Source organism: Leishmania panamensis (genome assembly GCF_000755165.1).
Source record: "Leishmania panamensis strain MHOM/PA/94/PSC-1 chromosome 3 sequence".
NCBI classification, from domain to species: Eukaryota; Euglenozoa; class Kinetoplastea; order Trypanosomatida; family Trypanosomatidae; genus Leishmania; species Leishmania panamensis.
This window is the reverse complement of record NC_025876.1, coordinates 302,398-319,204: the sequence shown is the minus strand read 5'-3', so window position 1 is coordinate 319,204 and position 16,807 is coordinate 302,398. Positions and strand designations below refer to the sequence as shown.

The window sequence follows — 16,807 nt, the reverse complement described above, 5'->3', positions numbered from 1 at the left end:
CTTCTCGTCCTCTCTCTCTCTCTCTTCTCCCAGGTCTGCCAGCCCTCACTAGCAGCACCCCTGACAGCACACCCGCAGCGCTGCGTCGTCGTCGTCGTCGTCGTCGTCGACACTGCCGCTGTAGGTGTTACGCCATCACAGTCACCACCACGTACAGCCAGAGAGGCGCGCACAGAGAGGCGGGAGTAGCCGCATCGGCGTCCGTTGTCCCCCCTCCCCCCCCCCTCATCGTAGAGCTGCGCTATCACATCAGCACAGGCATAAAAGTGTGCATGTGGCACTCTAGCACCGGGGAAACTACGGCGGGCTACCGCGACCCGACCACGCTGCTTGTCGTGGGCGTCCCCGACTCTTGCACTGCGAAGTGGTTGGACGGGAGCGATGTTGACTACCGCACGCCGCAGAGCCCTATGGAGGCTGCGCCAGGAATGCAGGCGGCCACCACACCGACGGCACCTGGCGCCAGTCACCGGTCGCTGTGGTCAGCTGCGGCAAACGTGCGTGCGCTAACTGGTAGCGACCACAAAGGCGCCGACGTGCGAGCCCGCGCGGAGAGCGGGCGGCGACGGCATGAGCAGCAAGAGAGTCACCTTCTTGGCGAGCGAGGCGCTCTAGACTATCAGCATAGCGTCGTCCTCTCACCGGCTGGCTGTGAGCCGAGCGAAGAACAGCGCAGGGCCAACGCGCCACCGAGCGCGACCGTGGAGGACGTGACCAACGAGCATCTGCAGCAGCAGCCACACGGCACCGCCTCGAAGAGCACCTTCGCCGCCGACGAATCGGGCGACGACTGTGCGCCGGTAGCGCTGCAGGCGTGGTACGTGGCGGGCAACAGCGCGGTGCGGAAAGCGTCGCGGACGGCTGTCCAGGCGAAGAAGTCCGTGTTAGGGTCGAAGCAGGAGAAGAGGTGCCACTCCCGCAAGCACGCGGCGTTGACGACGTTGGAGGACTCGCGCGCCGGGGTCGAGAAGTTCGCACCGCCGGAAACTCTCACTGGTCGGCCCACAACAGCGAATTTGCCGAGTTACCTCGAGAAGGACCCCGAAGACGGCGCTTTCGGCCACGCTGTTGTCCGCCCATCGATCCGTAGTGGCGGGGGGGCCGGCACGGCATCTGTGGACGTCTTGCAGAGTCGCGCTGCCCCCCGCCTGGGCGATGTGTCGCAGCGGCCGGAGGGTGGTTGGACGGACACGGCGGCGGGTTGCAGAAAAGGGCAGCAGCCGGCCGTCGCTGCAGTAGTGCAGGCGTCCGCGTCATTCTCCTCCGGATTGTGCGCGACCCCGGAGCCCATCGGGGGCAGCAGCAGCAGCACCACCACCAACAACAACAACAACAGAGACCCCGGTGCCGGTGGCAGAGCTGCAGTGACGATCAGCGCGGCAACGGCAGCGGCCACAGACGACAAAGGCGCTGAACCACCTGCCTGGGGGGTGCGGCGTCCTCTACGGGCCCACCGCTACGTTGAGCAGCCCAACGGCCTCTTCCTCAACCACGCGCAGCATGCTGATCTGCTGGCGGAGTACGCCGTCGAGGCGGAGCTGCGTTATACTCAGGAAAGGGAAGACGCCCGTCGAGCGCGGCGGTGGGCACGGCTGTTCTACGGGCGGTGCGGTGGAGAAGGTTGTCGTGGCGGAAGGCGGCGGCAGGTCGGGGCGACGGCAGCGGAGCGCAGCCGCTACTATTGGTTGTACGACTCGGCGACATACCATCGCCGCTTCGTTTCCACGCGACGCTACCTGCAGAGGCTCCGCATCTTTCTGAGTGCCTTTGCCGCTGGGGTGTCGCTGCTGATGCTCCTCGCGATCACGGTACCCTTCCCCGCCCCCTACGTCAGCAGTGACGGTGAGGTCGGTGCTAATGCCGGCAGCGACACATCTGCGGGGCTGCTACTCGCGCTCTTCGCCAATGCGTCTGCCACGCCGACTGACACCGCTGCTACTGCGGCGGCCGCACACGTGCTCCCGGTGCCGGAGCCGAGCTACCCGGCCTTCGCTCTCTTCCTCACGCCTTTCCAGGCGTTCCACGCCTCCCTGCTCCTGTGCCTGTGTCTACTACTACTCACCACGGGGTGCGCGCCGGTGCCATGGTCCGTGGCTGAGGGGTACTGGATGGCGCAGCGCCAGCAGAAGAACCACGAAGGTGCCGCGCACGCAACGGACTGGGGTGATGAGACCGCAACGCACGGACTGGCGGGCAGCAGTGACGAGTTTTGCAGCGACACCGCCGCCAGTAGCGACAACGTGGCCTTCCCCAGTCCCAGTAGCGGCGCAGGGCTTGGGGACCCGCGGAGACTGTCGAACGCAGCGTGCGGAGACGCCACGTCCTTTAGAAACGCCCTTGGCAGAGGCACGCGTCACAGTGGCCACCTGAACGATGACCCTCGCTCAGCGCTCTTCCCCACGAAGACCCTGCACTACTCCTCCGATGATCGCCTGAGTGCGTCGATGGGCGGCGGTGGTGGTGGCGGGGCAAACAGGGAGGCGTACGCTAGCGACGAGCTGAGCTCCGACGCTATGTACGTGTTCGGCGGTAGCCGTGGCGCCACACACGACCGCCACCGACATGACACGCTAAGATACAGCGTAAACTTGGGTGCCACCTGCGTCGCGTACGGTGCCGCACTCAGCGGCCCCTCCGGCACGGGGGGCTGGAGGATGCTGGACGAGGCAGAGTACATGTCCCCATCCGCCACAATGCTGAGGCCGCCGCCCGGAAGCGGCAGCGGTGCGGGCCGCTACCACCCGCTCGATCGAAACAACCAAAGTGGAAGTCCCACTGGCAGCGCCACCGTCGTAGACCGCGCGCTGGAGGACGGCCTCTCTGCGAACAACGTGTTCACGCGCACCTTTGACTACATCGAGCAGCTCGTCATGCAGCCACTCTGCAATACTGTACGTGCGTTGCCGCGCGCCTTCTCCGTGCTCTGTGCGCGGCGCAGCAACGGCACCATCAAGAGCAGCGGCGCCGACGAGGTTCGAGGAGGGCGGCAACAGGAGGCCAACGAGTCGCCGCGCTACTTAAAATGTGGCACGTCGGCGGCTAGGCGGGAGCTGGCCTCGTCCTTGAGCCCAGAGATCTACCGCGCCAGCCTAGCAACGCCTGCTCCTCTCCATCTGCACGTCCTTCTTCAGCCTCGGCTCTGGTGTGTGGCTGTGGCGTTGGCGCTGACCGTCGCCGAGATAGCATTCGTCGACGAGCGCAGCTTAGAGCTGCTGTGGTCGGCGGCCGCCGTGCCATCGCAGCGGAGAACCAGTAGCGGCGACGTGGTCCTTCCCCACGCGTGGACAGTGGTCAACTTCACACGGCCATCCGCGAGGACGGGCGGTGACCGTGGCCCTGTCTGCGACGCTATCCGCGACTGGGACAACAACAGTAGTAGCGGCGGTGGTGGTGGTGGTGGAGGCGGTGGTGGTGGTGGTGGTGGTGGTGGAGGCGGTGGTGGCGGTGGTGGAGGCGGAGGTGGCGGTGGTGGTGGTGGCGGCGGCGGTGGTGGTGGTGGTGGAGGCGGAGGTGGCGGTGGTGGTGGTGGCGGCGGCGGTGGTGGTGGTGGTGGAGGCGGTGGTGGAGGCGGAGGTGGTGGTGGTGGTGGAGGCGGTGGTGGTGGTGGAGGCGGAGGTGGTGGTGGTGGTGGTGGTGGCGGTGGTGGTGGTGGTGGAAATAGCAGTGGTAGTAGCGGTGGCAGTAGCAGTGGCGGCGGTGGTGGTGGCGGTGGAAATAGCAGTAGCAGTGGCAGTAGCGGTGGCGGTGGCAGTGACAGCGGATTGGCGGAGGCGGCTGCGTCGGATGTCCGTGTCCCCCCGAGCGACGTTGTGAGCATCTCTGAACGTCTGTGGCGCGCTCTGATCGCGGTCTACGCGACACGCATGGCGGTGCTCTGGGTCGCCTTCCTGCTGAACCTGGCCTTTTAGCTCTCCACCGTCCGCTTTTGCCTCTCCGTCGGCCCGCCTGTGTGGAGGTGTAATGTGAAATCGCCCCTCTCGAAGGCCAATGATGTCAGCATGTGGATTGAGGAGATCGACAGTGGGCAGGCAGGCAGAGACGCTTTATATCCTGCCGCCCGCAAACACACATAGAGGTGCAGGCACACACGTGACTGCTTCTACTTATCACCACACACCCTTACGCACAGCACGCTTGTCACCGGCAGCAGCACCCACCTATCGCTGCCACTGCGCCTTTCACCTTCGTCCCCTCAGGCTGTGTGCTGACCCCCTCGCCCATTCCTGTCCAGCTCTGTCTCGCTTTGCGTCCTCACCGCTTTTTCATGTATATTCGCCGATGATGAAGAGAAGAGGGCACGCCTCCGCGCGTGACATCTCAGGCTCCAGCGCCCCCTCACTTGCCGTGTCGGGCGAAGCCAAGCCGCAGCCCCCCCCCCCCCTGCCAGACGCTGAGCCGCTTCTGGTGGGGACAGGGCCACGCACCTACGACGTAGTGAAGACAGTGCGATGTATTGCTGCTGATGTGGGCGGTCACGTCCTGCATGGCGTGGCGTCGGAGCGGCCTGCGACTGTGAGCATGCTTGTACCGCCCATGTGATGAGTGAAGTGCCAACGTGACTCGACCGTATCGCACCCGGGCCTGACAGCCTACGGCTGTGGGGAGCCCGCATGTCACCCACAGGGATGCACCAGCTGGCGGCCGGCATAGTGGGAGCGGCTGTGAGGCGGCCGGCTGGGTGGGTGGGCAGAGTTTGAGCCAGGGGGCCGTGCTCTGATGACGGAGCCGGCGCGTTGCTCTAGGTCGTGTGTCTACGGCTGCTTCGCACCACGCGACGGGCCCCTGTGGCAGAGCGGAGTTTAGTCCGCGCTCTACGGCGGAGAGTAGACGTGTTGGTGGAAAGACACACTAGAGGCTGCTGGGTATGGGTCCCTGTACTCCCAGCAGCCTCTTGCGATTCCACGCACACACACACATCCTCCTCGGACGACATTGTTTTTCTCGTTTGCTCTCCTTCTTTCCTTCCTCTCGACTTGATTCCCTACCGCTCGCTAAATCACTACCACCATCATCAGCTGCGCGTGTCAACCGCCCTCCCCCCACCCCACCTATCCACCACTACCATAGTCATACTCATAACTGCCACGAACGTGCGCCTAATACGCCCACGCATACACACGCAACAGCGTCAGCCTATCCATCATCGGGGCGTACGCGTCCCACTGCCACCAACACCCCCTTCCTCCACTCAATTGCGCATTACTCGCTGAGTAGCGTGGCAACAAAGCCCCACTTTGAGGTGGCGGAGGGGGGGCGGCAACCCTCTCAAACCCTTCTTAGCAGCGTGCATCCCACCTCTCTCACTCTCCGATCCACACAGTACGCGGCCAGGCCACCTGCACACCTGCTTCCCCCACCCATCGATCGCTGTGACCCATTCACATGAGTGAGGCGAGGGCGTCGGTGGACGTGGCACATCCACGAGCTGCGGACGACAAGGGTGGCAGTCAGGGCTACAGCGACCGCGGCCACCATCATCTATCGCCACCGCAGCACGAGCAGAGTTGGACAGAAGCGTTGATCGTGAACCCACCAAGCCCCGGAGACGTCGGTCTTGAACCGCCTGTATGGCATCGCCCGTCCACTGACACCACCTCAGCATATCCCCTGACGACGCGCACCCTGACAGATCCACAGGGGCAGCGCAGCAGCGGTCGTGGCGGTAATCACACGCGCGCAACGCCTGGCGCAGCGGACGGGGGAAATGGGAGCAGCGAAATACACTCGCTCGCTTCCGCATCACCGCACCTTGCGATGAGAGGCCGGCGCGGCAGTACTAGCGCGGTGGGGACACCAACGCTCTCCCAGCACCACCAACAGCACCATCGCCTCGGCAAGCACTCACCAGGCATGAGCACTGTGGACTCTCATGGGCACGCCCCAGCTGAGGTGACACAGTACACGCCCGCGTACATCAAGGCCAGTCGCAGCCCCATCACACCGCCAGCCGCTGCCTGGGCCGGGGCTAATAGAAGCCGCCTGCGCGTCCGTCGAAAGCAGCGGAGCAATCCGGTGGGGCTGACGGCAAGCGCACACGCCTGGCACTGGGGTACAGCTCCAGTAGCCGCGGTGGCCTTCCAGCAACGGCAACAGCAGGGCCGCTGCCGGCAGCGCCGTGCCGTCGCTGAATCACGCGAGGGTGCGCCATGCCGACGGCACGGCCGCAACACACCTGTGCCGCTCTTCTCCAACGTTCCGACGACGGCGGCGATGGGCGCGGCGGTAGCGGCCCGGGCACAAAAAGCAGCGCCGAACCGGGGCAGGTCCAGCCTAGCGGCGAGGGAGCCGGTGCAGCGCGCTGCGCCGACGTCTTCCGCCCCTGACCGCACAGCCGTCTTCACCTTTCCACATGCGACGCCAGTACCCAGTGGTGGAGGCAGCTTACCAGCGGTACTGGAGTCCTCACCCACACAGATCGAGGCAGCGTCGATATCGCCCACCAGGAAGGTGCCTGGCGAAGACACGCCACCTCAGCCTGGGGCAACTACCACAGTGGCACCACTCTCTGCTTGCGCATCTAAAGCACCAGCGTCCGTGTCGGCGGGTGCCGCAGCCCCTGCAAACTCTCACGCTGCGCCGCAATACTTTACTTTCCCCCCGTCGCACACCCAGCGGACGGGATGCCACCTCGGTGGACCGCACGGCCTCGCCCCGCTAAGACACTTCGAGCCAGCTACCTGCAGCACTGTCGCTGATGGCGCGAAGCCGGAGGATGACATTTCTCCTGTGGACGCAGCAGCGCGCGGCGCACCGTCGCCGTTGCACCCCGCCACCGGCGTAGCAGACCAGGAGCACTTGGAGGCGACAGACCAGTCTACGCATGGGGACGACAGTCGCGTCGAGAGCGTTGCGTCAGGGGTGGAGAGCAGTATGTACAGCCTAGTCCACTCACACCAGACCTCTGACAGTGCGCGCGCGTACCCCGCCTCCACCACCCAGGAGGACCTGGTGGAGACGGCAGCCGCCATGGACAGGGCCTTCACCAGCATGGAGGCGCACATGGCCCATAATTGGCAGCGCGCCGACGATGCACGCGTGCTGGAAGCTCCGCAGCCCATCGCCGCTGAACCGGAGACGGCCCTCAGTAGCGCCTTTTCGAAGTCACGCGCAACAGGCAACGACGCCGTCAGTGACATTTCACTCAGCAACGAAGCAGCCGATGCTCGTGCGCTTAGTCGCGTCCGCAGTGCTGTGACCGTAGGCATGCTCACCAACAGTCCTCACTACCGCTGTACCGACAACGCATGCAGTGCGCCTGGCAACCCTGGCGGCCGTAGTCGCTTTAGCGAAGGTGGCGCCACTAGTGATGCTGTTGCTTCCGGCTCGCCGGAGGCACAACAACGACTGCGCCCCCGCATCGCTATCGCAACAAGCCTGGAGGAAGAGGCTCTGCTGCAACAGTACATAGCAGCTGGTGGTGGCCCCGGCATTAGGTCGGTGGATCGAGCGACGATACTGGCGCACCCCTTGACTGCGCCGCCGTACGTGGCCGACCCGAGTTCAGTGGCGGTATCAGGCAGAGGGGGTGGCAGTAGCGTGTCCACGTCTCCATTTCTACTAACGCAGCAGCAGCGGCACACGAATACTTCCAATTTGCTGAGCGCCAGCGCTGTTCTGGGCCAGCGCACTACCAGTGGCGCCAGCAACTCTTTCTGGAGCTCAAGCAGCGTCCCTGCGAATGCTTTCAACGAGAGCAGCCCCGTCATCCATTCCTCTATTTATGCCCCTGGCAGCCCCTTCACCACGGCAGCCGGGGCCCCGACGATGCGCGACGCCTTCGCCGCGTCCGTCTCTGTGCAGCAGAATAAGTCCGCGCTAATCACCGAGCTCAAGCGGCGGCGACAGCGACTGCAGAGGAAACTCGCCCTCCTGCAGGAGGAGGCGACAGCGCGTAACATCTTCGCGCTCGTCCGCGCCAGCAACGCCTCGCAGTTGCAGTACCTCTTGCAGGAGGGCCTGTGTAACGTGAACGACCGCGACTACAACGCATGCACACCGCTGCATGTGGCGGCCGGGGAGGGGAATCAGGCCATTGTGCGTCTGCTGCTATCTTTTGGTGCTGACGTCGTCGCTGTGGATCACAACGGCCGCACCCCGCTGGACTGCGCCGCGGCAAACCGGCACAGCGGCGTCGCCCGCTATCTCCTCACCGTGATTCGCACCAAGCACTTCAGCCAGGACGGCGGCGACGGTGGATTCACCAGCAGTGGAGGTGATGATGGCCCGCCTGTGACCATGTGCGGCCCGAAATCGACCATGGACGAGGGCTCTCTTGTAACCGGCGTGTACCCGAGCCTGTCCACCTCGCCAGTCGGCCAACCCTCGGAGCGGCCACCCGTTGTAGACATTGCTACGGGTGCTCTGCCTCTCGGCAACTCTCCGGCCGGCTCCATCTCCCTGGGTACCACCACTTTCACACAGAGAAACACCGCCGCGCAGTGCCACTCAGAGTTGTCGCCCACGGGGTCACAGGGGCCGCCGCTACCTCTCTCCCATCAACGCCAGCAATACCAACAGCCGGCCTCCTCGTTATCGGCGGCCTCCACACCGTCGCTGTCCAGGCCCGAAAACTTAAACCAGCTTCCTGCCCACGCTGCCGCCTCCGGCACCATCACGGACGCAGAGAGCTGGACTGGCAGCGATGCGCTGCCGCACACGGTGGGGTGGGGTACCAATGCGCCCCCTGCAACTGCGGCTGCAGCTGGCACGACGGCCTCTAGCGGTGCGCCACCCACTACGATACCGAAGTCTGCGTCTTCACTGGCCGTGGACGACATCAGCGGGGCTGTGTGGTGCCCGTTCCCGCCGCTGTCAACGACGCCACAGCACCTCGCACCACCTCAAGGAGCGGCAGCAACGGCGAAGTCAGTGGGTGCCAACAGCAGTCTGACGGGACACTTGAGCATAATGTCCGTGTCGACCCCGCGGTGGCGGCACAGCAGCATCCCGCACGGCAGCTCCCCGATGAGACCGGTGTTTCTGTCCTCGTTAGACTCGACAGCGGCAGCTCACTCTCGTGGCCTCATCGCGGCGGAGTCGAACACAGGCACCACCCCAACGGCGCCGCCGCCCAGGATGATCGGCGTCAACGCCTTCGCTACCAAGGCTGGTAGCGCCAGCGCTGGTGGTGGCGGGCAACTCCTCAAGCGGCACGTCATGTCAACGCCGATGTTCGTGGCGGGTGGGATCGAAGAGAGCGTTAGCGAGGAGACAAGCCAGGCAGCAGCGCAGCAACCGCCATCACGCTTGCACTTCAGCACGTCCCTCATCACACCCGCCGCCACCGCGGGTACGATGGCTGGTTGGCATGACGGTGATGAACCGCTCGTGGACACCGATGTCGAGGGCATTGAGGATGCCCTCCTTGACCGGCGCGGTCACTGCAGCATGCACCGCCGTTGCATGCAGAGCGAGAGCAGCAGCAGCCCCCATGGCGAGTTCGGCTCCGTGTTGTCGGACTGGTCGCGGAGCGGCAGCCTGCGCACACTCGCTACGGGAAAAGAGAAGCAGCAGCACAACCGTAAGGACTGCAGCAGCTTCAACGAGACAGGGAGCTTCCCTGGCGAGGTACCCCCTACCCTCTCTCCTCCACCAGCGCCAACAGCAGCGACTGGCGCGGCCGCCGTTCGTATCTCGTCAACTTCGACAGCAGCATCCGGTGGTGGTGCGCCACAGCGGCAGATGCTCCTACGCCCGCCGCGGCTTCCAGACAGTCGCCCCCCACCGACCGAGAGAGGAGGCACCAAAACAGCTCCAGCGACGCGTACGTACCCCATGCACATGCTGCGTCCCCTAAACCTTCTCCCCGTCGACATGCAGGAGGAGTTGGGCGGTGATCATGGCAGCGTCATCACATCAGCGACCACAGCCCCGACAGCAGCGTCAGCAGTGGCCACCACCTCCTCCGTCTACTCACAAGTGTGCGGCCCACTCAAGAGTCAGGAGGACCTGACATCGTCGACGCTCGCCTCCGGTGCCGGCTCGCTGCGTGGCGTAGGCGCCGGCAGCGGCAGTCTCTGTGACATGGGTCAGCAGTCACTTGAGGAGCACCACCACCACTACCGCATGGCCGCGCTCGGCATGCTTGTCAGTCAGCAGCAGCTGAGAGACAATTCTGGCGTTGACAAGCGTCCGGCGCCACCGCTGCTTCAAACGACGCGCGCCGCGCTCGAGCCGATCAGGATGGAGGCCACTGTGACTGACTCTGCCTCACCAAGCGGCGATGGCAGTAGCAGCCGCAGCGCCGTGATGAAGAACAGTAGCAGCGATGTAACGCCATTTCCCTCCTACCCTCAAGTGGCGGCTGACCCCGCTGTAGTGGTCCCATCCTTGCTGAGCAGCACCGGTCCCACCACTGCCACCTCTGCCGAGGCTACTGGAGCCATGTTAGCAGGTGCGGTGGAACTCGTGAGGGAGCCGATGGCAAGCCCCCACGCAGCCAAGGAGCAGTCCCTCCTACAGGAGGTGCAGCACGAGCCGGCGGATCTGGCCACGCTGCACTACTCGAGCTACACCACGATCAGCGACACTGTCTCGGTAATTGTCTGCATGGTAGGGCTGCCAGGCCGAGGCAAGAGCTTCATCAGCAAGCGACTCGTGCGCTACATGAACTGGAAAGGTGTGCCGTGCCGTGCGTTCAACGCCGGCAACTACCGGCGGCAACTGCTTGGGGCCGAGGGCACCGCTGACGCCGAATTCTTCAACCCAGACAACCCGCAAGGCGCGCAGCTGCGGGAGCGCATGGCAGAGTTCGCCTGTGAAGACCTCGTCCGCTTCATCGCCGCCCACTCGCTCGCCGTCGGCATCCTCGACGCGACGAACACGACGCGTCGGCGGCGGGCGTGGCTCGCGGAGTATTTCCAGCACGAAGCACAGCGCCACGCAGTGCCGTACCGGCTGCTCTTCATCGAGTCCGTCTGCACAGACGACACCATCGTCACGGAGAACATCCTGCGAAGCAAATGCGATAATGACGACTTCAGGAACCTCAAAGACGTCGGCACCGTTATCAATGAGTTCCGCAATCGCATCCTGCAGTACGAGCGGGTGTACGAGACACTAGAGCCGGAGGAGCGGATGCCGTACATCAAAATCGTCAACGTCAAGCACCACGTCATCCTGCACCGCGTGCCGAACGGCCTGGGCAGCCGCATCGCCTTCTTCCTGCTGAACCTTCACCCCATCGCCTTCCCGATCTACGTGGCACTACCAGGCGAGACCGTCGGGGATAGCATGCACGTCTACGGCGGTGAGGACCGGCTGACGTCCCGCGGCGAGGCCTATGCAGTAGCGCTGAAGCACTTCATTCAAGACCGATACGTCCCGCACATGGTGGTGCTACACGCCACGAACTACAGCGTCCTGAGCACGCTGACACCGCTGATGGACAGCGCTAAGGAAGAAGAAACCGCGCCTGTCCTGCATGCTCCGAGCAGCGCGAGCGGCCACGGGGCGTCGGCTTGTCACCTCACTGACACCTCGAAGGCCGCAGCGCCTGCACCTCAGCATCCGCACGACGGCAGCGGAGATACGCGCCGCATTCTGTGCGAAGCGTCTGTGGAGCGACAACCTGCGACTGGGGCAGCGGCGAAAGCGGCCCCCATGCCTGCCGACGCGTCTACTATCGTTCCTGACGCAGCAGTACTGAAGTCACCGCACAGCCTGTCTGTCGTGCCTGGGACTGGAGAAGTAGTGGCTGAGGGCGAGAGCCCTGCCGAGGCGCCGAGGGATCCGCAGCAGCGCGATGGCGACGGCGGTGGCGTGGCTGCTGTTGACGGTCGTCTACTCGGCGCAGTAGATGCCGTGGCGCTGGAGCAGTTCATGCACGAAGACGACAGCGACCAGGTAGATGAAGAAGAAATCGGCGATGAGGTCCTCTGCCCGGTGCCGGGGCTCGATAACATTAACTTCGGGCGCTTCAGCGGGCACACCGCCGCGTGGGTGAAGGAGAAGTACCCGCGCCTGTCTGCGCTTCTGTACGATGTGGACGACGGAAACGTGAGTGCCGGAGCAGCAGCACAGCAACACCAGCAAGAGTCACGCAAGTACAACGATGCGGCAGACGCGACTATGCCGTTGGCATCAGCCGGGAGTGCGAATGCCACCGGCAGCGCCTCACACCATCGCCTCGGCCAGGGAAACGAGACCCACCTGGCTGCAGCTTGGCTCTCGGCCCCGCTGCCGCCGCAGGTGCACTATGCCACGCATGAAGAGGCCGTTTCGCACCTGCAGGGCGCCGTAAGCGGTGCTGACCCGCGCCTCTCCTATTGCACCCAGCTGCCGAATGGCGAGAGCTACCGGCAGGTCAACGTCCGCCTGGAGCCAGCGCTGATGGCCGTCATGCGTACGCAGTCCCCAGTGTTTGTTGTCGCCCCAGCCGTGCCAGCGCAGGGGATTTTATCCTTCTTCATGGACGTCATCCCAGAGCTGTCGCCAACCATCCGCATCCCGAGTGGGTGTGTGGTCGAGATCGGCGTCAAGGACGGCATCACAGTGCACCCTCTGCTGCCAGACGCGCTGCCGGAGAGCATGACACGCTCCCTGCTGACGGTGCTGCCGGAGATCCAGGAGGCCATCCGCGAGGTAGCCACCGCCAGCTCCGTGGAGAAGAGAACAACGGGGGCGCCTGCCCGCGGGAGCGCCACTACCGAGTCTGGAGGTGCACAGAAATAGAACGGCGAGGCGTGCCCGGTGGGCGCGAACGCCTCTCGAGCGGCCACAGCGCCACCGCCGCCCTCGTAGTCGCCCGGGGGGATTTGTGGCTGACTCCCCCCCCTCCCCCGAGCGTCCTCATTGACGCGACACATTTTGCTGAAGCCTTTCTCCCCGGTGCCAGCGTGGTGGGCTGAGCGGCTCCTCCACTTCCTTTGCCTCTGCTCTGGTGTTGCTGCCGTGTATCGATGGATCCGTGTGGCGCCTCTCTTCACGCGCTCGTCGTGTTCTCTTTCCCCTCGGTGTCGGTGCGGCTTCCTTGACCCGTTCCTGTAGAATCGCGTGCCGACGTCCTCCGCCTCCGCCTCCACCCTCTCTCCTCGTCTGGACTCCCTAGCCGGAAGCGTGCCCCCCTCCCCCCCCCCTCCTTCTCCCCCCGCAAGCTCACAGGCGCACAGGCACGGACGCCCTTGAAGGGGGTGTTCACGTCCGTATCGGAGAGCGCACATGCAAACTCATGCGAGCATGGGTGGGTGGGTGTGTGTGGAGGGGGGGAAGGGGGAGGTCTCCTAGGTCAAGGACAGTAGATTACGTACGCGGTCACCGGCTCGAGTCAAAGTCGAGGCGGAGGCGGAACTGTAGCACCGCCACATCTCCCGCGTGATTGAGCACGTGCTCAACACACGCGCGCATTCACCTGCAAGGGCAAACAGGTGCAGACTACCCTCCTCCCACAACCTCCTCTCTCTCTCCCTCTCTCTCTCTCGTATAGATCCCTCTTCCTCTGCAGGGAGGGGAAGCCCACACGAGTACGCACTGTCATTCGCCAGCAGACGTTACTACACGCACCATCACCACTGACTACCCCTCCTCCTCCTCCTCCTCCCTCTCACACGTGCAGTGCCGCACGCAGCCGCCACCATGCAGGTGTTGTCAGAGGCGGTCCCCATGACATGCGGAGAGGTGTTTGCCCTGCTGCGCCGCCGCCGGGATGAGCGAAACGCCACTCGGCACCCGCCCTTTGGGCTGCAGCCCGCGCTCGCCGACAACCACCAGCGTGCCACTGTCGCCACCGCCACTAAAGCAGCGCCATCAGCAGCAGCAACGTCCGTCGTGAGCAGCGCCATCAGCAGCAGCAACGTCGGGCAGCACAGCAGCAGCAAAGCAGTGCCGGCCGGGGCTATTGAGAGCGCCTCCGCGGCTGCAGCGACGTCGACCGCCAACATCCTCGCCTCATCCTCCTCTAGGCATCTGGTCGTGCTCCTCACAGAGGTAACCATGCTCAACTACATCGCGAACCACTCCTCTCTGCTCCCTGAGTCAACAGTACAGACGCCGGCTAGCGCACGAGGGCGCACCTTCACACCGCGCGACATGTATGGGCCCACATCGGTGTACAACAGGGTCGCCAGCGCGCTGACAGCCTGCAACACCGAAAGCCAAAGTGGTGCCACCGCAGGGACGTTCGCAACAGCCGCGGACGCGCTGGTCGATGCAGAGCTCGTGTCATCCTGCTACGCGAAGCTGACCACTTACCGCCCGGGGACACGCGGTCATGTCCGCGGCGTCGAGGAGCTGCTGGAGCACTTCGAAGAGGTAGGACGTGCACAGGAACGCTTCTACGCTGCAGGGGTGCGCCGCGTTGTGCAGCAGCTTTGGCGCAGGCGGCTGTGGGTGCCAACCGGTGGTCCGTACCCGCCGCCACCTCCACCGTCTGCAACGACAGCGCCGTCGTTGCGCAACTGTGGCGCCCTGGTGAAAACAGAGTCGGTCGCCGAGGAGGATGTCAGCGGTATTGCGGAAGCGATTCAGAGGTCGTCCCTGGATTCCCAGCACTTGTCCCCCTCCGCAGTGGCAACGACGACGACGACGACGCAGGGCAGGGTAGCCAGGCGGAGCGGTGCTGGAGAGATGAAAGCCGTCGCTGAGGGTGCGCGGCCCACCAATGCGTCGCGTTCGCTAACGCCGTTGCTGCTGGAGCCTACTCCGCTATATGGTCCAGCAGCAAGGAGCGGCGGTGGTAAGAGTAGCACGGATGGCGGCGCGGCTACGCCGAGCACAGCACACAGTTCGCTCAGCTATCGCGCGCAGGTACAGCAGCAGCAAAGGAGTCGGTCTCTGTTGTCGGAGGCTGAGGTGCTACAGCTCGTCGTAGGCCGGCCGCAGCGTGCACTTGACGTGTACCGACTGCTAGACGACGTCGATGGTCGTCTGCAGTACAGGGAGGAGGCGGTGAACGCCTTCGTGGAGGCTGTGACTGCCGTCTTTGCCGAGTGAGGAGCACGGCGAGTACGGCGGAGTTGGTGGCAGAGCGCCTAACACCTGGTGAAATCGAGCGGACTGCGTGCGTATCTACAAGCATGTAAGGTGGCAGCAGCGGTGTTGTTGTTGTCTGAGCAAGTCCAATAGAGTCTGAGCCGCAGCATGGTAAGCACGAAGTAAACCTATCAGCAGTCATGCAGCGATGGATGGAAGGGGAAGGATCGGGGGAAGGAGGTGGGGGCGCTCTCCTCACCCCTATAGGCGAACCCCATCCCACCCGCCGTCCCCGCGCCCCGGCCAGAGCCCCCCGCCCTAATCATATACGCGGGGATTTCCACTTGTGAAAGTGCAATATCCAGAGCCTCTGTTTCACCCCCCCCTTTCCCCCTATCCCTCCGCCCTTCTCTCCTCCCTTTCTCTCGCCACTCCATCGCTGCACACGCCCAGTGTATGCGCTTCTCCGCACACAGCCACGCGGCCCTCCTTCAGCCTCACCCCCCTCTCTCTCTCCTTTTCCTTCGTGAAGTGCCCCAGGAAACGTGTCGGCGCGCGCTTGCCACCGCGGGTCCGTGCGCTGCCCCAGTCAGTGCGGCGGTGCAAGTCGCCCTCACATACGCGCGCCCAAGACGTCTTGGGCTTAAACAGCAACGAGAGGCAGCACGCACGAAAGCAATTGGGCTGTTGTGCTCTCCTACTCCTCCTCGCTAACCCACGCCACCCTATTACAAGGCGGCAGGCAAAACCATCCTCATCACCTACGCCCGTCCGCCCCCCCCCCCCCCCTCCTACCCCCTTTGCACAACTTGTTTGCTCTGCGACTGCTGTGTTGCCTGCGTACGTATCGGTGCGCGTCTTGTGTGCTTCATCGCCCCCCCCCTTTCTCCTTCTCCCTCGTCGGTGTTGTTTGGCTGTTTGTCCGGGTCTCCCCTCCGCTGCAGACGCCTCACTCATCAGCGCTTTTCTCCTCCTGTCGTTCACCAACCCACTTAGCCCCCATTTTGCTCACATTCTGCATGCATTCTCTGCTGCGAGTCCGTGCGTGCCCAACCTAGCTCTCTCTCTCCCTCTCCCTCTCTCTCTCTCCCTCTCTCTCTCTCCCTCTCCCTCCCTCTCCCTCCCTCTCCCTCTCCCTCCCTCCCTCCCTCTCTCCCTTGCTTCTCTCTCCTGTATGTGCGGCTGTTGTCTACTGCTACGACTGCTGACCATTTTTCCAACAGCCCCTCCCCCTCTCCCTCCACCTCTGTAGATTCCCTCTCTGCCTCGTCCCTCCCCCCTCTCCGCTTCCACAGTCAACCGCCCTCCTCTTGTGAAAAGGCGCTCACTTACCTACGTGTGTGCACACGCAGCTGCTGATCGTCCTGCGTCCGCGCCCACGCGCGCATCTACGCCCTTCCTCTCTCCCCTTCTCTCTCCCTCTTGCGTCTGCGAACCTCATCGGTGTCGTGTTAGTTGTGTCACGGGCTGCCCCCGCTCGCTTGTCGCTTTGCGTGTACTCTTTGGATTTGCTCGCCGCTCCGTGCTGGCTGACACACACACACACACACACCGCGTGACGACCTCAGTGTGCTGGGAAGTGAGTTCTACGCACCATCGTATTTTCTCTGCTCCCGCTACGCCCTCACCTTGGACGTGTCTTTCCTCCCTCCGTCTCTCTCTCTCTCTATTGATCTCTGTGGCTTGGGGCTCGTTTTCGGGTTTTCTTGCTTGCGTCTCGGCCCACTCGCTCCGCTCTCGCTCGCTTTTCCTCGGCCAGCAGGGATGTACAGCGCGTGTTGGACTCACTCGCCTGTTGTCGTCGTCAGACTGCTGCCCGGCTGTCCGCCTCCCTCCCTCTGTTAGGTGTTTGGCTTTGCTCTTCTTCTTCTCGCCCCTCCCCTCCCGATACACACACACA

The 16,807-nt window shown here is 64.1% G+C and overlaps 3 protein-coding genes across 3 annotated transcripts, besides 1 other annotated feature; all 3 read left to right on the top strand.

Annotated features, from left to right (window-relative positions):
• Positions 1 to 272: 272 nt before the first annotated feature.
• On the top strand, positions 273 to 3,908 carry LPMP_030760 (hypothetical protein; the record flags this gene model as incomplete). Its single annotated transcript, XM_010702717.1, has 1 exon — positions 273 to 3,908. One exon carries the CDS (start codon positions 273 to 275, stop codon positions 3,906 to 3,908), a length of 3,636 nt encoding a protein of 1,211 aa, XP_010701019.1.
• A 380-nt stretch (positions 3,909 to 4,288) lies between these two features.
• Positions 4,289 to 4,835: a repeat region.
• Positions 4,836 to 5,382: 547 nt separating this feature from the next.
• LPMP_030750 (6-phosphofructo-2-kinase/fructose-2,6-biphosphatase, putative) lies at positions 5,383 to 12,672 on the top strand (the record flags this gene model as incomplete). Its single annotated transcript, XM_010702716.1, has 1 exon — positions 5,383 to 12,672. One exon carries the CDS (start codon positions 5,383 to 5,385, stop codon positions 12,670 to 12,672), a length of 7,290 nt encoding a protein of 2,429 aa, XP_010701018.1.
• Positions 12,673 to 13,572: 900 nt separating this feature from the next.
• On the top strand, positions 13,573 to 14,928 carry LPMP_030740 (hypothetical protein; the record flags this gene model as incomplete). The annotated part of the gene is made up of 1 exon (XM_010702715.1): positions 13,573 to 14,928. One exon carries the CDS (start codon positions 13,573 to 13,575, stop codon positions 14,926 to 14,928), a length of 1,356 nt encoding a protein of 451 aa, XP_010701017.1.
• Between the last annotated feature and the right edge of the window lie 1,879 nt (positions 14,929 to 16,807).